The sequence below is a fragment of the Moschus berezovskii genome, chromosome 6 (assembly GCF_049115385.1).
Source record: "Moschus berezovskii isolate FMDL1 chromosome 6, NW_MosBer_1.0, whole genome shotgun sequence".
NCBI classification, from domain to species: Eukaryota; Metazoa; Chordata; class Mammalia; order Artiodactyla; family Moschidae; genus Moschus; species Moschus berezovskii.
In genome coordinates this window covers 87784417-87807127 of record NC_142465.1, presented here as the reverse complement: position 1 = coordinate 87807127, position 22711 = coordinate 87784417, and the positions used below count along the sequence as shown (strand labels likewise).

General features: G+C 40.5%; 1 protein-coding gene across 3 annotated transcripts in view; it reads right to left on the bottom strand.

Moving 5' to 3' along the window:
- Positions 1-22711, bottom strand: part of ITPR2 (inositol 1,4,5-trisphosphate receptor type 2) — a 639393-nt gene that overhangs the window by 575632 nt on the left and 41050 nt on the right. For all 3 annotated transcript variants that reach the window (XM_055395002.2, XM_055395004.2, XM_088837263.1), the window contains exon 2: positions 3446-3516. In XM_055395002.2, the coding sequence (XP_055250977.1) occupies positions 3446-3516 (71 nt within the window). The remainder of the gene's footprint in view (positions 1-3445; positions 3517-22711) is intronic.

Here is a 22711-nt window from a genome sequence, read left to right as displayed (position 1 = left end):
GCTCCAGGGCATGTGGAGTCTCCCCAGGCCAGGATGAACCCGTGTCCCCTGAATTCCCGGCAGATGCTTATCTACTGTACCACCAGGGAAGCCCTCAATTGACTGCTGATTGCCTAGAAGCTCTTAAATTTTGTGATTCACTTGAACAAACCATACAGTAAGTATGAAAAATAAAAACTTTCAAATTAATTTGCGGACACCATTTGTCTGGCTGAGGCAAGAGGGAGTGACTGTGCAACTGAACTGCTGATATTGTTGTCTCTTCATATTATCTAAAAAGTAACAATAAGGGAGGGTGTTCTGGAAACTTGGCAGAGGGGTCTGGAAAGGCAGGCGTGGTGATCTTGGGAGGTCAATCTATACAAAAGTGATGGCTTTCACAGCCAAAGGGAACAGGAAGAACACATTCAGGAACACAAGGATGAAGCTGCAAAAGCATAAGGTATGAGAAAGGATACAGAACTGGGAAAACAAGGTCTGCCGAGACATGGGAAGGCCAGGGAAAGCAACGCAAGCCCATCTCATGGAATTCTCTGGGGCCCCGTCAGGCTGGGCCTCCAAGAATCCAAGGAGAAGAGTCAGAGTTTTAAGACAAAAAGGAATCTTGAATCTTCAATAGCAAGATACCCTCCTTCTCCAATGATGAGTGGAGACAAATGACTTAGTCTTACACAAGAGGTAGAAAATGAGAGCAACCCAGCAACGACAATGACCTACCGTACTAGATTACAGGAAAAGCCAGCCTTCCAGGGGCGGACGGAGCACCTGAATGACTCATACTTTGAACCAGTGCCCGCTGAATCACACAACACCAAGTATCTGTGTATAATTACCTCCTGGATACAGAGCTGTTACTGCAGAATTCCCTCAGACACAACATTTAAAGGAAAAAGACAGCCACAAACCCTGAAGATTTATCTTTGACAGATTAACTTCCCCTGACTGACAGAGGAAAAAGGCTACACAAGTTCATGGTCATGAAGCATGAAGCACCCCTGGGAACCAAGTTGTATCACACGATCCCAGGGAAAGTGTGGGTCTCTCATCCATAAACATCTAATGGCTATTTTTTTCTGATGTCTACTATGGGCAAAGTTCTGTGCCTGGGAAACACAAAAAGAAAAAAAGAAAAGTCTGCCCTTGAAGAGGTGATAATGTAAGAGAAGAGTCAACTATGTTTAAAGGAAATACATTACCTCTTTCTATCATAAGTTAGCTACCATTTGTATAATGACTTGAAACACTTTTACACTTATTCTCTGGAAAGAATCCAAGCCACACAGAGCCTCGTGTGACAAGATTATTCTTGTTTTTATCCACCCCTGGTCCCACCAGGCAATGACAGATGTCCTCGGAGACACTAAGCGGTTGGGTGACCTACTTAAGATGACAGTCGGCGAGAAATGCGGTCAAACCCAGACTCCGCGCATTTTTCTGCTATAAATACAGATCTGTTTTCCCAGTTTGCTTTTGAAACTTTTTATCTTCCACATCTTACAGCTCACAAAAGAGACTCTGTGGATCTGAATTTGTTTATCATCCCTTCTCTGAATTCAATGTATCTCTTCCACCTGAGAAACAGTGGCTTTCTACAGCTTAGGAAAGTTCTCACCAGTATCTCTTTACACATTGCCTCTATCTCACGCGCTCCAGCCCCTCCTTCCAGAATCTGATTAAATGCTGCTAGACCCTCTCCGTCCCTCCTCAAAGCTGGCTTTTCATGACTCCTTCACACTTTCCTCTGCCCTGCATTCTGGGTAATCTCCTCAGCTCCCTCTTCCATACCACGGTCTCCTCATCTTCTCATATAATATGCTAGTTCACAGTTTCTAGAACCTATATGTTCTTTTTCACAGTGTCCATTCTTCCATTAGGCTCCTCTAGCCTCTTCTGCCGGAGAAGGCAATAGCAAGCCACTCAAGTACTCTTGCCTAGAAAATCCCATGAATGGAGGAGCCTGGTAGGCTGCAGTCCGTGGGGTCGCTAAGAGTCAGACATGACTGAGCAACTTCACTTTCATTTTTCACTTTCACACATTGGAGAAGGAAATGGTAACCCACTCCAGTGTTCTTGCCTGGAGAATCCCGGGGACAGGGGAGCCTGCTGGGCTTCCGTCTATGGGGTCACACAGAGTCGGAAACGACTGAAGTGACTTAGCAGCAGCAGCAGCAGCCTCTTCTGCCTCTGAAATCATTTCCACACACTTACTGCACAGTCTCTGGCAAGCTGTCCTGGAGCACTCTTGTGTCTGGTGTGTCACAACTGCTGACTCTCCTGCAAGCAGTTCAACAGTGAGTCCCTCCTCCATGGGGACTATGTACCGTGAGAAGACCTCACGTGCCCAGGGCTGAGGGAGTGTCCCCACTGAGCACGGCTCCGGGTGTACTGATGGGTGGTATCACTCCCACAGTCTGCTTTCTCGCTAATTTCCCCACATAGGGAGACATGTGGATCACGTATTCAAAGTGACTGATGTCACTCAAACCACATTCACTGTGCTTGTCACTCTCTGGGAGATGAAAATGCAATATTCCTGCAAACCCTTATAATAAAAATTGTGTAAAAAAGTTACAGAACATGAAGCATGGGAAACACTCACCAGACGTGAAGGCTCCCTCCTCCCCCATGCACGGGGACAGCATCCTGACCTGGATCTGGGGCTCCAGTGAACCCCTCCGACTCTCTGTCCAGATCAGGCTCCCTTATTAAAGCTGTGTTTCACCAATGTGAGGAGGAACGCTGACACAGTGTGTTCAAAATGAATGCTGCTTTCACGTTGTTATCATTATATTATTAAGTATACACTGTAAAGTATTAATTTGATTTGCACAGGCTCTTAATGACTGGTCTTACTTGTCTGTGATTCTCTGCAAGTCCCATTAACCCTTCTCTTGAAACAGTCATAATCATTTTGCTACTATGAACAATTTCTCAGTTGATAGTACGACACTACCTCTAAAATTATACCTAGAAGGGAGTTCTAAGACAATTGTTAGTCATGGTGTACCATCCAAAGTGACATTCTAAAAGTGAAACGAACACATCAGTGTCACCATGCTGGAGATTTTACAAAGATAAATTAAAGAGCTGATAAGGAAACACTAATATTTATGGTGCAACTGTCACGGAAATATATAAATACATATCATTCAGCTATGTTTACCGGTTTGAAAAGCGGCCTCTCACGGATATTTAATAATTACCAAGATTTCCTTTCAACATACAGACTACTGTCCAGCAAAACAAAACTTGAAGCTATTATTTCAGTATCAGTCCTTCAATGTGTCGAGGAAGAAAAATAATGGGGAACTTTTGAAAGAATTTTCAGGAGATATATTTCTATTTGAAAGTTTTACATTGAATAAAGTTCTAATATTACTTCTTTTAAGACACAAAAATACCCCCACTTAGGTCATATAATATAAAATAAGTATTTCTTTCCTACCTCGGAACTTCTTGGGAGGGTTGGCAAGGTCCCCTGCTTCTGGGTGCACCACACATCGGTCATCCACCAGTCTGGAAGGAAAAGAACATTCACACTGTTGACATCGTCATGTTCATAGAGCACAAAACGCACATGGAGACTGCATCAATATTTACAAAAAGTTTTTAATACCACTCTTTATTCAGAAATGTTTGAATAGTCATGGATTTGTAAAAAAGATATGGTTATACAGGCATGCATTAAAGCAGGGTTTACAAAACTCAAAACTGAAAAACTGTTAAGTGGTGGGCTTCCCAGGTGGCACTAGTGGTAAAGAATCCACCTGCCAGTGCAGGAGACATAAGAGACAAAGGTTCAGTTGCTAGGTAGAGAAGATCCCCTGGAGTAGGAAATAGCAATCCACTCCAGTATTCGTGTCTGGAAAAATTCCATGGACAGAGGAGCCTGGTGGATTACAGTCTGTGGGGTTGCAAAGAGTCCGACATGGCTAAGCACTAAGCAGCAGCAGCAGGAAACGTCAGAGAAATCACAATATTGACAAACCATGAAACATTGCAGAGCCATTTACAATTCTGTTTTTTAAAGGCAGTGGTATGGAAAACATTTATAATAAGTGGGAACAAATCAATAAGATATTGTATATATTTAAACACACACACACACACACCCCTCTACAGAGACACATATGAGGACTGGAACACAGACACCAAAACATTATCAGGGATTAGACTGCCCAAGTTTTTATGTTCCAGTGTGTATGCGAGTGTGTTTTGTATTATTTTTATAAGGAATGTGTAAGCTTACGAGATCAGGCTCACAGAGTGACAACACAGTAGGATAAAAAGTGCTCATCCTGTGTTCAACTATGGCTCAGCCACTTCCTAGCCAGGTGGGGGTTCGAACCTCCTTCGTTACAGCTGCAAACACACATAAGAGTACCCACCTCATGGTATTGTTAGGAGTACTGACTAACTTCATAGCTGTAACGTACCTAGCACAATTTCTAGCATAGAGTAGGCCCTTAAATATTAAATGTTTAAGATAATAACATTAGGGACTTCACCTGCCTTATTCAATAACTATCTTCCTCTAGAAGGATGCCTGACAGTGATGAGTGCTCAACAAATTTACTCAAATGAATACAGTACCTTTCTAGTTACAAAAACTTGCCCCTATTAAAATATACATGAAAAACCAATTTCAAGGACAATTCCCAGAAAAGCTGAATCTCTGATCTGAGAGCCAGGAGACATGAATCTCTGTGTCAGGGTAATATCTAACTACCAAAAGACTCACTGATAGTCATTTTCTCTATTGACTAAGTAATGAGAGCCATTAGGGTTTTCTCCAGAATACTGTGAGAATGCACATGAATTAGTTCCAAATTTATGAGCTCATTTGAAGAACGATGCCCCAGTTGCAACTTTCTTAAAAAGCACGAATTAACCCCAGCACAAATGTAAACCCCAATTCGTGATCAACAGTCCCCTTAAACTAGAACCATTAACCAAATCAAGATGAAACTTTTGGTTCCTGGTTTATCTGTTTACAAAAGCAGACACTTCCTAAATCACTGGATTTCTCTACTAGATCCAATTTCCACCAAACAAAATAATAATTTGATCAAGCATATAGTTCTTTGTGTTTTTTTTTTAGTATACTTCATTCATACTGGTTTACTAAAATGTGGTTTTACAAGAAATGCCAAGCATGCAAGAAATTCCTTTTAAGAGTCTTCAAAATTGTTTTCTTAGAAACAGGAAGTCACAATGGGTCAAGAGAAAGCAAAGCCTAACCTCCACAAAATCCAACTTCAGGCTGTAACACTGAATGTGAAAGGCTCAGAGTCCTAAGGATGTCACAAAATAATATCTAAATCTAAAAAAATGCTGTGAGGGAAACTTCAGCTTTTCTAACTAGTTAAGTTGCAGGGGAAGGAGAGGGTGGGATGAATTGGGAGAGTAGCACTGACATGTATAGACCACCATGTGTAAATAGATAGCTAGTGGGAAGCAGCTATATAACACAAGGAGCCCAGCTCAGTGCTCTGTGATGACTGCCGTGGGGAGGAGGGGTGGATGTGTGATACGGGGAGGCCTGGGAGGGAAGCTGAAGAGAGAGGGGTTATCTGTATACTTATACCTGATTCATGTTGACATACAGTAGAAATCAACATAACATCGTAACAACATAACAATTATCCTCCAATTAAAAACAAAGATGAGATAAGAATTCAAAACATAATAATAAAAAAAAGTACATATCTAATTTAGAGGCTTCATGGCAAATAGAAGGGAAAAAATGGACATATTTTATTTTCTTGGGCTCCAAAATCACTGCAGACAGTGACCGCAGTCATGAAATTAAAAGATGCTTACTCCTTGGAAGGAAAGCTATGACAATCAAGATAGTACATTAAAAAACAGAGACATCACTTTGCTGACAAAGGTCTGTATATTCAAAGCTATGGTGTTTCCAGTAGTCATGTACAGATGTGAAAGTTAGACCATAAAGAAGACTGAGGGCCAAAGAATTGAGGCTTTCAAATTTGAAGAAGACTCTTGAGAGTCCCTTGGACTGCAGGGAGATCAAACTAGTCAATCCTAAAGGAAATCAACCCTGAATATTCATTGGAAGGACTGATGCTGAAGCTGAAGCTCTACTCTGGCCACCGGATGAGAACAGCCAACTCACTGGAAAAGACCCTGATGCTGAGAAAGACTGAAGGCAAAAGGAGAAGGGGACAGCAGAGAATGATGGCATTGGAGAGGAGACAGTCGGATGACATCCCTGACTCAATGGACATGGATGTGAACAAGTTCAGGAGATGGTGGAGGACAGGGGAAGCCTGGCATGCTGTGGCCCATGCATTCTCCAAGACTAGGACGCGACTTAGCAACTGAACAACAACTCATCTGAGCACAAAATATTTGTATTAAAAGTGGCATTGATATATTTTACTTAGTCTTTGTGTCTGCCATTCCCACAGAAATACAGGCTCCCCTAGAATCACCCAAAGAGTCTCCACCTGCATGGCGGCTCGCCAACAGGAGGAATGGGAAAAAACTAAAGCCATCAGTCAGGCCACAGTGCATTTACATAAATATTTATTCCTATCCTCAATCATCTGATAGTCCAGATAAAAACATTAGTAATTAAGAGTGACTTCAGTTCTAAGAATTTTTCCTATCCCTTACAAACCAAAGTCTGTGAAAATAACAGTCATCTCATCATACAGACTGAATGAACTGGAACTGAGTTTGGAGAGAATGGAAGAAAGGTAAGGTTATGATGAAATGGGTGGATAAAGAAACAAGTGTGAATTTTATAACTGTGAATGTTATAAAAACAAACATGATCACAGATGTTAAACGTTAAAGATGACTTTACTGCACAACTTCTACAATATCTCCAAGAGCCTCTTCTTGAAAACCTTCAGGGCCAGAGTATTTCCCACTTACCATCTTCCTGCTCTGTTTTATAGGTCTTTTTCCCATCACAATACTCACATTTTCTAACTACTTGCTTATTAGTCTGATCTTTCAATAAATTGCAACTCCATGAAGTCAGAAACTGAATCCATCTAGTTTACCATTGTATCCTTGGCACCCATTAGAATGAGTTATAGTGGCCACTAAGTAAATATTTGTTAAACAAATAAATGAATCAATGAAAAACAATGAGACTGGCTTTCCCAAATAACTTTCCCTTTTTGGTATCAGTTCTTTCTTTTGGACTAAGTTTTCTTTTTCTAGGATGAACAAGTCTATTTCTCTCTAGTTCTCCCCCATATGGATATTTACCAAGGAGCTCAACATCCTTTCATGCATCCAAGTGTTAACATCCCCATAAATGTGATTCCAGAGACTATTCACATGAATGCAGGTGCATCTCCAACAAGTGCAGGGGTCTGGGGTCTCTTACCTCCTGCTTTCTGACACTAAGCTTACAGTTACGCTACCTAAGATTATATCAGCTTCCACAGAAGTCAAGCCCACTTCTGACACTCATTATAGTTGAACAGTTTCAGGTTTTTTCAGGTGTACTACCAATAAACCAGGCTTTCCCATCCACTACTGGAGCAGTTAACTTTTATAACTTACAAACAAGGATTTACAATTGAATAGGTACAAATATAAAGATCAACCTTTGGCCAATGAGCAGAAAATCATCTGAAAGCCATCTATACCATCCTGAAGTCATTTAAATACCTTCTCATGATTACTTCCCATTTTTCTCACTCATAAACAGTGTATCCCAAATCTGGCTCATTGGCTGAATCATACATACATGAGGTAATAATAATAATACCTTTCTTTGGTCCCTATCTAGCAAACAAAAGTTTCTGAGGATACAGTCTAAGAATCTGTGTTTTTTAAACACTCGCCAATCTTTCTTGAATGGATTAGTAGCACTTATACTCCCACAGTACCTGAGGCTGTCCTCAATAAGAGAACTTCTCACACTCCATCAGGTTTTCTTTTATGTGCATATTTTACTAGCACTACAAATTATAAGTTCCAGGAGAGTCAGCGCATTTCTGTTCTGCATGCATATATGCATGCTAAGTCACTTCAGTCATGTCCAACTCTTTGCAACCCTATGGACTGTAGTCTGCCAGGCTCTTCTGTCCAAGGAATTCTCCAGGCAAGAATACTGGTGTGGTTGCCATGCCCTCCTCCAGAGGATCTTCCCAACCCAAGGATCGAACCCACGTCTCTTATGTCTCCTTCACTGGCAGGTGGGCTCTTTACCACTAGTGTCACCTGGGAAGCTCTCACCAAAATATGCCCAAATCTAAATGTTAGGCCTCAAACATGCAAGATGTTAAGTATTAACTGAGAGAATGACTGAGTCACTTTTTGAACAACTAGGTAAATCAATAATGTTACTTTTGGTACTAATAGATCACAAAATCTGTAAAACTAAGCGGAACCAACAAATGGTTAATTAACAGTAGATGGAAGAAAGGGTGACATATCTCAGAAAGCTATCAAAAATGTCAAATCCTGATAAGGACCAAGATAGCCTGCTCTAAATAAAAATATCTTATATAGAACCTTTCAACTTCAATCTGTCAGTACCCTTTATAAAGGGATGTATTAATCTCCCCCTGTTTGAATCAGCAAGTAGGCCAAATGGGCAATTATAGCCACAGCCAAAAATTCTCAATCTGTCACTGAAACTCAGCTAACATAAAACCTGTTATCCTTCATATCTATCTTCTCTACATAAGGTCATAACTGTAAATTATTGGTTCACTGTAATTAATAAGAAAAAAATCATTCAACAATTAGACCTTCCAAGGTATCTATAAGGAGATTTTATTAGCTACTTTGTATGATTTTATACATAAATATGAATCAAAAAATACATGAATCAAATTTTAACTGGACAGATATGCCCCCTTGAGAAATCTTGCAAATTTTGTGCATTTGAAGACATGTGTTGATACAAGAGTTTTTGAGGCAATACTTCATGATAGCAAACACTGGAAAAACTCAAATGTCCATCAGTAATAGAAATGTGAATAAATATACCATGACAAGTGAGCAATTTCAAGCAAAAGAGAACTATTTTAAAAGGTGGATAAACTGCAGCTGTATGCAACAACACTCAAATACATGAAATTGAGCTAAAAACAAGTAAGTCTCAAATGTTATATAATTCCATTTATATAGAAGGCATAAGTAGGCAAAATTAAACAGCATATATTTTAGGAATACACATGGAGTGTAAATAAATTATTGTATAAAAATACACGGCTCTCCAATTTTTAAGTAGACTTCCAAAAGAAAGCAAATTACTCTGTCGGTCTCCAGTCCCTTATTATTCCACCAATTGTAAAGAAACTGCCACAAAATAGGTAAAATACAATATGTTAGTCATATGTTTTTCCTCATGAACCCATAACTGATATTTCTACCTTTGAAATATCATACTTTTTAAAATAAGTGTGTTATCTTCCTGATACTTGCCTACCACACATATGCAATCCTTGTGCAATTAAGTGATATAGCTTATTTCTAATACAATGGTTTTGAAGCATATTTAAATAAAATGAATTTGAGGGGAGAGAAAAGAAGGGGAATCCACAGTAGGCATTATTAAAATCTATTAGTAAGAAAGAGAGCTAATATTGTGACCAGGTTCATAAGTATGATGGAATTACCTTTACAGAACTCTCAGGACTCTGTCACAAACCATTTTACCCTTAACTGGGAGTTAAGAGTTTTACCCTGATGGCCATATGAATTTCTCCTCTAGCTGCAATTTTCTGACTTTTAGCAAAACTGCCCCTCCACCCCACACAACCCCACCACCCGCCATCAGTCAACCCTGGCACATCACCCTCCCTTACTGTCACTTAGAAGTAGTAGCAGAGGAGAAGAAACACATGTTGAACTCAAATCCTTGGTCTGCCACTTTACAGCCAGCTGTGTTTATGCTAGCCACTTAACCTCTCTCTGCCTCATTTTCTAAATGGGGCAGCTGTGATCTCACAAATTCCTTCTATTTCTGTGGTTTCTCATTTCTCTGATTCTATTTTGTAATCAAAAGTTGGCTTTGGTATCACTTTTCGGTAGCAAATTCTGATTTAGTTTGAAAGTTTAACTGTTCAGAATAAGTTGCTTGAAGTTTATTTACTATTTTATCATAGCAAGCAAAGTACTAGTGTGTGATCTTTGTTCCATTCATTCCCCACAGGCTTAGAATGCAGTGTTTTAGCATCTTAAGGTCTTGCCATTTAGTAACGGAGACATTTTTTTACTGACCAATATTCAAGTTGCCTAAGTAAAAAGCCAATCTCCAGGCCTGGAACTTGATTCACTGGAAAAGATCCTAATGCTGGGAAAGATTGAGACAGGAGGAGAAGGGGGCAACAAAGGAGGAGATGGTTGGATGGCATCACCGACTCAATGGACTTGAGTTTGAGCAAACTCTGGGAGATGGAGAAGGACAGGGAAGCCTGGCGTGCTGCAGTCTGTGGCGTCACAAAGAATCGGACATGACTCAGCAACTGAACAACATAGGCCTGTAGATTCTTGTTTGTAAGCCAATTAATCTGTCTCATAATTCAGAGTAACTTAACATGAAATACTAAGTTCTACAAATGTCCAGTTCCATACGTTAGATCTGATAAGTCCTGTGGATACACCCCTTTATAAAGCCATAAACAATTCTAATCACACAAAAAGGGAAGTAATTTCATTGTTAAACTTTCTGACAAAGAGTGTTCTAACTTGTAAATGTAAAACAGATGCAACACAGAAAATTCACCCATGGCCTGGACTCATATTTTGCCTATGTTGACAAGTAGAATTAAATTTCCTTTTGGCATTGGAAATGTGAGATTTTTAAAAGTTAAATCAATAAAGCTGAACATTATTTACCCTTATTAGGTTTCCTATTTCAATAATCCTTTTTTACTAACACAAATATTTTAAACATTAAAAGTATATTTAATTCCACATGTAAGTTTTTCAACCATGCACAGGTTTGTTGCTGCTGCTGCTGCTAAGTCACTTCAGTCGTGTTCGATTCTGTGTGACCCCATAGACAGAAGTCCACCAGGCTCCCCCGTCCCTGGGATTCTCCAGCAAGAACACTGGAGTGGGTTGCCATTTCCTTCTCCAATGTGTGAAAGTGAAAAGTGAAAGTGAAGTCACTCAGTCGTGTCCGACCCTTAGCGACCCCACGGACTGCTAATATTTCTAAAATTGGTTCCTTCCAAAGTTGAAATTGTGCTTGCTCTTACATATTTCAAATGTTTCCAGTTGTTCTTCCATGAAAGATAAAATTAATCTAAACCACAGATAAATTATAGCATAAACACTAAATTATCAAACAATACTACATAGAAATCCCGAAAAATACTGAGTGAATCCTTATGCTTAAATTTTTTGATCAGCACTATCATCTATGCCAAATGACTTAAGACCTTTAAACAACATGCATATTCTGAGGACTACAAAGGCAATGCTGTTGCTCACACATTAACATTTTTAGGAATCAGTGCAAGAAGCCATCATTTAGTGAAACAATTATCTTCAGAGCATGGATGCTGGTAGAACTGGTGGGGAAAAACAAAAAGAATTACACATTACCTCTCAACGAGAAGCATGTATTTATTACCTAACCATGACTTCAGAAAGGATTTGCCTCTATATTCTGAAAGCTAAAAAGTCTTAATCTAGCCAAAGAAAGCAATCATTTTCTTCTCAGATTTCCTTCTCCATCTAATAACTTTCTTTCCTTGATCCTCTCTACGCTGTCTGCTCAACCTCTTTGAACTAAATACTATTGCAAGCCAGTGTATGCAGCATTTTATTCTAGCTTGCCCATTACTGTTATTATGAAAGTCAAAGCATTTACAAAGTGTTTTTCTCAGGATATAAATGGATATCATCAATATCAGGTGAGATCAATTATTTAATGATGGCTAAGGATATCTTAACTGCTACCACTTCTCATTCATCTGCAGAGAGCTAGAAAATCTTTGGCACTGGTAAAAATGACAGACTGGGCAAAGCTCAGGTCCAGAACTTTGTCAATGCTAATACTACCAGACTGTCATGCCTATCTGAGGTTTTGCCACCAGGTTGGTACCAACTTAAAGGTGCTACCAGTAAAAAGGCTAAAAAATGGGAAACTCATCTAATGACACTCTCTTATTCCAAGAATAGACACCTCCCTGCCCCAGATTTCTGCCCGATTTCGGTCACTCACTCACACTTTCACATAGTTGTTTACTATTTTCTGTCCAGAGTTACAGCAACTATACTGTAGATTATACTCAAGAAATATGAGTTCAAATATTTCCAAAGTTTCTACTGCAGCAAGTTGCTATTGCATCAGCAAAAACAACAACCAACATACACTTTAATTACCAACTTAAACTATGTTTAACATTTACTTTCAGTTTAGTCACTCAGTCATGTCCAACTCTTTGCAACCCCATGAACTGCAGCAGGCCAGGGCTCCCTGTCCATCACCAACTCCCGGAGTCCACCCAAACCCATGTCCATTGAGTCGGTGATGCCATCCAACCATCTCATCCTCTGTCGTCCCCTTCTCCGCCTGCCCTCAATCTTTCCCAGCATCAGGGTCTTTTCCAATGAGTCAGTTCTTCGCATCAGGTGGCCAAAGTATTGGAGTTTCAGCTTCAACATCAGTCCTTCCAAACACACCCAGGACTAATCTCCTTTAGGATGGTCTGTTGGATCTCCTTGCAGTCCAAGGGACTCGCAAGACTCTTCTCCAACACCACAATTCAAAAGCATCAATTCTTCTATGCTCAACTTTCTTTACAGTCCAACTCTCACATCCATACATGACCAATGGAAAAACCATAGCCTTGATAAACTGTGGAAAATTCTGAAAGAGATGGGAATACCAGACCACCTAACCTGCCCCTTTTGAGAAACCTGTATGTAGGTCAGGAAGCAACAGTTAAAACTGGACATGGAACAACAGACTGCTTCCAAACAGGAAAAGTAGTACGTCAAGGCTATATATTGTCACCCTGCTTGTTTAACTTATATGCAGAGTACATCATGAGGAACGCTGGGCTGGAAGAAGCACAGGCTGGAATCAAGATTGCCGGGAGAAATATCAATAACCTCAGATATGCAGATGACACCACCCTTATGGCAGAAAGAGAAGAGGAACTCAAAAGCCTCTTGATGAAAGTGAAAGAGGAGAGTGAAAAAGTTGGCTTAAAACTCAACATTCAGAAAACTAAGATCATGGCAACAGGTCCCATCACTTCACGGGAAACAGATAGGGAAACAGTGGAAACAGTGGCTGACTTTATATTTTTGGGCTCCATAATCACTGCAGATGGTGATTGCAGCCATGAAATTAAAAGACACTTACTCCTTAGGAGGAAAGTTATGACCAACCTAGATAGCATATTAAAAAGCAGAGACATTACTCCGTCTAGTCAAGGCTATGGTTTTTCAAGTGGTCATGTATGGATGTGCGAGTTGGACTGTGAAGAAAGCTGAGCACCGAAGAATTGATGCTTTTGAACTGTGGTGTTGAAGAAGACTCCTGAGGGTCACTTGGACTGCAAGGAGATCCAACCAATCCATTCTAAAGATCAGTACTGGGTATTCATTGGAAGGACTGATGCTGAAGCTGAAACTCCAATACTTTGGCCACCTCATGCGATCAGCTGACTCACTGAAAAAGACTCTGATGCTGGGAGGGATTGGGGCCAGGAGGAGAAGGGAACGACAGAATGAGATGGCTGGATGGCATCACCAACTCGATGGACGTAAGGCTAACTGAACTCCAGGAGTTGGTGATGGACAGGGAGGCCTAGCGTGCTGTGATTCATGGGTTCGCAAAGAGTTGGACATGACTGAATGACTGAACTGAACTGAACTGACTAGATGGACCTTTGTTGACAAATAATGTCTCTGATTTTTAATATGCTGTCTAGCTTGGTCATAACTTTCCTTCCAAGGAGTAAGTGTCTTTTAATTTCATGACTGCAATCACCATTTGCAGTGATTTTGGAGCCCAGAAAAATAAAGTCAGTCACTGTTTCCACTGTTTCCCCATCTATTTCCCATGAAGTGATGGGACCAGATGCCATGATCTTAGTTTTCTGAATGTTAAGCTTTAAGCCAACTTTTTCACTCTCCTCTTTCACTTTCATCAAGAGGCTTTTGAGTTCCTCTTCACTTTCTGCCATAAGGGTGGTGCCATCTGCATATCTGAGGTTATTGATATTTCTCCCAGCAATCTTGATTCCAGTTTGTGCTTCCTCCAGCCCAGTGTTTCTCATGATGTGTTCTGCATATAAGTTAAATAAGCAGGGGGACAATATACAGCCTTGATGTACTCCTTTTCCTGTTTGGAACCAGTCTGTTGTTCCATGTCCAGTTCTAACTGTTGCCTCCTGACCTGCATACAGGTTTCTCAAGAGGCAGGTCAGGTGGTCTGATATTCCCATCTCTTTCAGAATTTTTCACAGTTTATTGTGATCCACCCAGTCAAAGGCTTTGGCATAGTCAGTAAAGCAGAAATAGATGTTTTTCTGAAACTCTCTTGCTTTTTTCAATGATCCAGTGGATATTGGCAATTTAATTACCAACTTTAACTATTTTAAATATTCATAGACATTAAAGATACTTTTATTAGATGAAAAAAAGAGAAAGAGCCCATCAAAAATGGCCAGACAGACTTGATAAATAATTTCCAGAAACAAAAAATAATTGTTAAACTAAGTAGGTGAGTTTAATATAGAAAATCAAACACAACTAATTAATAGCCTAGAAGACAGATCTTAAGAAATCACTCAAAATGAAGCAGAGGACAGGAAAGATAAAAAATATGAAGGAGGGATTGAGAAACACCAGGCTTTCCCTGGTGGCTTACACGTTAAAAAATCTGCCTGAAATGCAAGAGACCTGGGTCCAGTCCCTGGCTCAGGAACATCCCCTGAAGAAGGGAATGGCAACCCATTCCAGTATTCTTGCCTGGAAAACCCATGGACAGAGGAGCCTGGTGGGCTACAGTCCATGGGGTCACAAAGAGTCAGACACAACTGAATGACTAACACCCAAGAAACACAAGGGATGGAATAAGAAAGTATCAATGTATTATATTTAGCATCCTTGAAAGAATAGACAAATGTAAGAGAAGCAATATTTGAAGAGATAATGGTTGAGAATTTCCTAAAATAATGAAAGGTACGAATCCACAAATACAGAAAACACAACACACTGGGCTGCTAGCGTCTCAGATTCAATATAAGCCAGAATTTTGGAATCATTTCTTTGAATGTAATCATCTAGTTGAAACTGTGTGCCCAGCAAAATTAACTTTTAAGAACAGGGTAATTCCAAAATCACTGCAGATGCTGACTGCAGCCATGAAATTAAAGGAAGCTTACTCCTTGGAAGGAAAGTTATGACCAACCTAGATAGTATATTAAAAAGCAGAGACATTACTTTGCCAACAAAGGTCCATCTAGTCAAGGCTACGGTTTTTCCAGTGGTCATGTATGGATGTGCGAGTTGGACTGTGAAGAAAGCTGAGCACCGAAGAATAGATGTTTTTGAACTGTGGTGCTGGAGAAGACTCTTGAGAGTCCCTTGGACTGCAAGGAGATCCAACCAGTCCATTCCAAAGATCAGTCCTGGGTGTTCACTGGAAGGACTGATGCTGAAGCTGAAACTCCAATACTTTGGCCACCTCATGCGAAGAGTTGACTCACTGGAAAAGACTCTGATGCTGGGAGGGATTGGGGCCAGGAGGAGAAGGGGATGACAGAGAATGAGATGGCTGGATAGCATCACCAACTCGATGGACATGAGTGTGAGTGAACTCCGGGAGTTGGTGATGGACAGCAAGGCCTGGCGTGCTGTGATTCATGGGGTCACAAAGAGTCGGACATGACTGAGCGACTAAACTGAACTGAACTGAAGGTGATTAAATAACAAGAAGTGTTTCAGTTCTCTAAGAATACATAACAATTCTAAATTTTAATGTAACAGCCTCAAATTATGCAAAAAAATTTTAGAACTACAAGGAGAAATTAACAAAGATATTATCACAGTGGGAGATTTCAACATATTTCTCAATTACTGATAGGGCAAGCTGACAAAATATAGCAAGGATACATGCTTTAAAACCCATAATTAACAAGCCAGATCTAACAGATATATGTAAAACATGCAATTTCTCATAGAAATATATAAAACAACAAGTGGATAAAATATTTTCTTTTTGAGAGTATATAGAAAATTGATATTCCGGGTCTCTCAAATTTACCGATTTACTTCATATGCTGTCTTCTCCCTTCCATCCTCCTAGTATTCCCACCAATAAATAAAACCCACACAGGGGACAGTTGGGAATAAGAAATAAAACAGGAATTATGAGCACAGGGCAAAAATGATTGCTAACCAATTAGCATTAATAATGTTACACATAGTGTAATTAAGAAGTGCAACTCTGGTGTCATCAGACTGCTGCTGCTGCTACTGCTGTTAAGTCGCTTCAGTCATGTCCGACTCTGTGCGACCCCATAGACGGCAGCCAACCAGGCTCCGCCATCCCTGGGATTCTCCAGGCAAGAACACTGGAGTGGGTTGCCATTTCCTTCTCCAATATGTGAAAGTGAAAAGTGAAAGTGAAGTCGCTCAGTCGTGTCTGACTAGTAGCGACCCCATGGACTGCAGCCCACCAGGCTCCTCTGTCCATGCGATTTTCTGGGCAAGAGTACTGGAGTGGCTTACCATTGCCTTCTCCAGTCATCAGACTGCTTGGATTCAAAATCTGACCTTGCCATTTACTGGCTGTGTGACACAAGGAAAGTTATTTAACTTCTTTGAGTCTCAGTTTCCTCATCTGTAAAACGAAAGATTAATAACAAAAACCTAAAGAACCTGTATATCGTCAGGCTGTATATTGTCACCCTGTTTATTTAACTTATATGTATAGTACATCATGCGAAATACTAGGCTGTATGAAGCACAAGCTGGAATCAAGATTGTCAGGAGAAATATCAATAACCTCAGATATGCGGATGACACCACCCTTATGGCAGAAAGCAAAGAGGAACTGAAGGGCCTCTTGATGAAAGCGAAAGGGGAGAGTGAAAAAGTTGGCTTAAAGCTCAATATTCAAAAAAACAAACATCATGGCACCCCGTCCTAACACTTCATGGCAAATAGATGGGGAAACAGTGGAAACAGTGACAGACTTTATTTCTTTGTGCTCCAAAATCCCTGCAGATGGTGACTGCGGCCATGAAATTAAAAGATGTCTGCTCCTTGGAAGAAAAGCTATGTCCAACCTAGACAGCATATTAAAAAGCAGAGACATTACTCTGTCAACAAAGGTCCATCCAGTCAAAGCTATGGTTTTTCCAGTAGTCATATAAGGATGTGAGAGTTGAACCATAAGAAGGTTGAGTGTCGAAAAACTGATGCTTTTGAACTGTGGTACTGGAGAAGACTCTTGAGAGTCCCGTGGACTGCAAGGAGATCCAACCAGTCCATCCTAAAGGAGATCAGTCCTGGGTATTCATTGGAAAGACTGATGTTGAAGCTGAAACTCCAATATTTTGGTCATGTGAAGAGCTGACTGGAAAAGACTATGACGCTGGGAAAGATTGAAGGCAGGAGGAGAAGGGGACAAAAGAGGATGAAATGGTTGGATGGCATCACCAACTCGATGGACATGAGTTCGAGGAAGCTCCAGGAGTTGGTGATAGACAGAGAAGCCTGGCATGCTGCAGTCCATGGGGTTGCAGAGTTGGACATGACTGAGCGACTGAACTGAACTGACGGGAAGAACCTACCACCTAAGTGTATTATGACACTTATGCAACCTATTTGCCATATAGTGCTTGCATAACATTATCTCAGAAATTATGTTTATCTTTTTCTGAAGAGTTTGCACCTCTAGGAAATGAAAGATCTAGTTAATAATGCACACTCAGGAAATTATTGTGGAGACACAACCTTCATTTTAGAAGAAAACAAACAAGATCCAATACCCACTAATATTCTGATTGTTCCTTGAGTCTTCTTAGATCAGGCCTTGCTGAAAAAATGTTTCAACAAAGCAAGACCATCCATGAATAAAGCAGAACTGATGGCTTTACAGTGTTGGGCTGCATCTCATAAAGGCCTCTTCTTGTCTGAAATTTCAGAAATCTGTATCTTGCAGAGAATGGAAAAACAGGTAAGAGATACAAAAGGCAGCAGCAGAACAGGCATACCTGTGTCACTGTGCTTTGCTTTATTGTGTTTCACAGATACTGCATTCTTTTAATAAACTGAAAGTGTGTGGCAGCAGTGCATCCAGCATTGTTTTCTTAAGTTTTTTTTTACTGGAGTTTACTTGCTTTACTTTTGTTGGTTTCTGCTATACCACAAAGTAAATCAGCTATACACATACATATACCCTCTCTCTGAACCCAAAGAGCATTGAATAGAGCTCCCTGTGCTAAACAGTAGGTTCTCGTTAGTTATCTATATTATGCATCAATTCAGTTCAGTTCAGTCGCTCAGTCATGTCCAACTCTTTGCGACCCCATGAATCACAGCACACCAGGCCTCCCTGTCCATCACCAACTCCCAGAGTTCACTCAAACTCATGTCCATCGAGTTGGTGATGCCATCCAGCCATCTCATTCTCTGTCATCCCCGTCTTCTCCCGCCCCCAATCCCTCCCAGCATCAGACTCTTTTCCAGTGAGTCAACTCGTCGCATGAGGTGGCCAAAGTATTGGAGTTTCAGCTTCAGCATCAGTCCTTCCAATGAACACCCAGGACTGATCTCAACAGTATATAAATGTAAATAAACATTTATGTCAGTCCCAATTTCCCAATACATTGCACTCTCCTTTTACCCCCCTAGTGTCCAGATATTTGTTCTCTATCTCTGCTTTGGAAATAGTTTAATCTAAGTGTATACCAGGAAAAAGTATATACCAAGGCCCTCAACTCTTTTCAGGTTATATGGGTTTTCGTATCCCTACTATATTTTGACAATATAGCCTAAATTTACAAGGTTTTGACAAATTCTCTTGGCTCATAGTACACATATTTAGTTTAAAACTCCATACTCATCAATCCTCTAGAAGCTTAGGGTCTCCTTCTATGATCCCACCATATTTGATATGCACCCTTTCAAGCTGCTATATATTGTATGATACTTTTAGTTCCATGTCTCTAATAAACACTGAGATCCTTGGGGACTGCAGCAGTATATATTTAATCTTCATATTCTCAATACCTAGCATAGTGACTGGCATATAGTCAGTACATAGAAATAACTGTGAGTGAATGAACTTACATATTTCAGTGAACCACAAGGATAAAGAAAACAAATCTCAAAAGACAAAACGAGGTCGATAAAGAGGTAGCAGGAAGAACACAGGAAGAAAAGATGAATTAAGTATTTAACAGTGATCGAACTGCTCCTCCCGGGCTCATGTCCTCAGCAAAACATAAGGTAACAATCATGTATTACAGAAGTGAGTGGCTAAAAAAGATCTCAAAAAATAACCCAGCCAGTAGGAGCTCCTAGGCAGAACAAACATAATTTAGCCAAAAACATTTCTCTCCTTTGAAATCTCCAGAGTACAATGCAACTAGTAATTAGTTTTATAGCTGTTAGGACCTGCGTCTTCTCTGTTCTTTTAACTATGCTACCTTCTTCAAAAAGAGATGAATATGAGAACCAAATATCATGCTGCTGCTGCTGCTGCTGCTGAGTCGCTTCAGTCGTGTCCGACTCTGTGCGACCCCATAGACGGCAGCCCACCAGGCTCCGCCGTCCCTGGGATTCTCCAGGCAAGAACACTGGAGTGGGTTGCCATTTCCTTCTTCAATGTGTGAAAGTGAAAAGTGAAAGTGAAGTCACTCGGTCATGTCTGACTCGTAGCGACCCCATGGACTGCAGCCTACCAGGCTCCTCCGTCCATGGGATTTTCTAGGCAAGAGTACTGGACTGGCTTGCCATTGCCTTCTCCGAATATCATGCTAATCAGACATAAAAAGAGAAACATACCTAGGAGGAAACAGTTGGCAAGAGAAGTTCCCTCCCCCGAAAAACCTCTGGGAACCATAAACCAATTCTCACAATGATTAGCATAAGAAACTAGACTTCTTTTTTCCAGTAAGTTGAAGGGTATAAAAGTTACCGTGTTAAAGCTATAAGCAGATGACTCTTTCTGAGTCAACAAGAACTGGGACATTTCTAAGAATAGCCAGAAAAAGCGGGGAGCTTTAAAAATCCTTCTTATGAAAAAAAAAAATTCACACTCTCACATAGATCCTTCAGAGACATAGCTTCCAACATTTAATTAACAGTGGCTAAATGTGAGTAAATATAAGTTTAAAAAAACAGATGTCATTCTAAAGTCACACATATAATTTGTATGGATGCAATCAGTGGACATACCCTCTTTTAAGTCATTCTGTGCACAAAGAAAATAATTCCAAACTTATTTGTGTTACTGTCAAGGGTCTAATTGTAGCTGAAATGACAGCTATATCCTCTTCTGCAGTGTTTTAATTAAAGAGCAGAGACCTGTCTTTCTGGGATAGAGTGAAAGTATTCTTACCTGAAAATAGTGAAACAAACCAAACAATCTCTAAACAGAGAGCAAACTGACAGTAAAATCAAAAGTAAACAAAAAAAGCAGAGAAATCTGATGGCTGAAAAGAGCCACACATGTATGTACTAAATTATTTCTCCTGCTTCCAAGTTGGACAAAAATTTTTTTTCCCACTGCCTAGAAGATGTGGTGTTGGAGAATACTCTTGAGAGTCCCTTGGACTGCAGGGAGATCCAACCAGTCCATCCTAAAGGAGATCAGTCCTGAATATTTATTGGAAGGACTGATGCTGAAGCTGAAACTCCAATACTTTGGCCACCTGATGTGAAGAACTGACTCATTGGAAAAGACCCTGACACTGGGAAAGACGGAAGGCGGGAGGAGAAGGGGACGCGGAGGATGAGACGGTTGGATGGCATCACCGACTCAATGGACATGAGTTTGAGTAAACTCAAGGAGTTGGTGATGGACAGGGAGGCCTGGTGTGCTGCAGTCCATGGGGTCACAAAAAGTCGGACACGACTGAGAGACTGAATTGAACTGAGAAGCAGAAATACTAGTACTATTAAAGTAGAATCTATAATTAATCCTAGGTAATGAATTTACCTATAAATGGAAGGATGTACGTGCTCAGTCGCTTCAGTCATGTCCGACTTCAGAGATCCCATGGATTATAGCTCACCAGGCTCCTCTGTCCATGGGATTATCCAGGCACGAATACTGGAGTGAACTGCCATGCCCTCTTCCAGGGGATCTTCCCCACTCGGGATCAAACCTAGGTCTCCTAGCTACAGGCAGCTTCTTTACCGCTGAGCCACCAGGGAAGACCAAACGGAAGGATACTCCTAGTTCTAAACCCTAATCCTTCAGATAGTGATCATCAAAAATAAGGGACATTCCTGGTGGCGTAGGGGTTAAGAATCTGCCTGCCCATGCGGGAGACAAGGGTTCGATTCCCGGTCTGGGAAGATCCCACATGCTGCAGGGCAACTAAACATCTGCACCACAACTACTGAGCCTGCACTCTAGAGCCTGTGCTCCACAACAAGAAAAGCCACCACAATGAGAAGCCCAAGCACCACAAATAGAGAGTAGGCCCCACTTGCTGCAACTAGAGAAAGTCCACTGTGCAGCAACAAACACTCAGCACTGCCAAAAATAAGTAAATACTAATTTAAAATTTTTAATTTAGAAAAACACAAATAAATGTTCCCAAACAGATATATTGGCTCTACTAGATTAGGACAAAAATAGGATAATATAAATTTAACAGCACATGCTTCTGGAACTTCTCTAGTGGCACAGTGGATAAGAATCCACCTGCCAATGCGGGGGACATGGGTTCGATCCCTGGTCCGGGAAGATCCCACCTGCCAAGGAGCAATTAAACCCATGAGCCACAACTACTGAGCCTGTGCTTTAGAGCCTAGGAGCCACAAGTACTGAAGTCCTAACTCCTAAAGCCTCTGCTCCGCAACAAGAGAAGCCACTGCAATGAGTAGTGAACCGCAATAAAGAGGAGGCCCGCTTGGCACAACTAGAGAAGGCCCACATGCAGCAGCAAAGACCCAGCGCAGCCAAAAAAAAAGAAGGTATTTTTTTTTAAAAAAAAGCCCTTAACAATACATGTTTCTTTTAAGATTCTAATATCACAACTGTACTGATTCCACACAAACGTGTGATGTTGGGAAGTTGTTTCTCTGGCCTACCTATAAAACTGAGATAACTTAGTACTAACTTCATAGAGTTGATCTGAAAAAACAACTGATTTGACATGCGAAACACCCGGTACAAAGTTAACATTCAATAAAGGATAGCCACCATCATCATCAATGTTATTTATTATAAATACCCAACACAAAGTACATTCTCAATAATTATTAGGATTCATCATTTTCATTCTTGTTATTTATTATTAACACATAGTTGTTGAAAAAGTTCAGCAGTAAGGCAATCACTACAGAAAAAATGAATTGAAATCTCATCAGGAAATTCATTCAGTCCACAAATACTGACTGAGCAGTACGCTGTGCCAGGCATTGTTCTAAGAGCAAACAAAACCAACACTCTAGTAGGGAGTAGTAAGAAAGAGACAAATAAGAAACAATAAACACAATAAATCCATTAATTACACAGTGTGTTAGTCGTTCTGTCATATCTGACTCTTTGCCACCC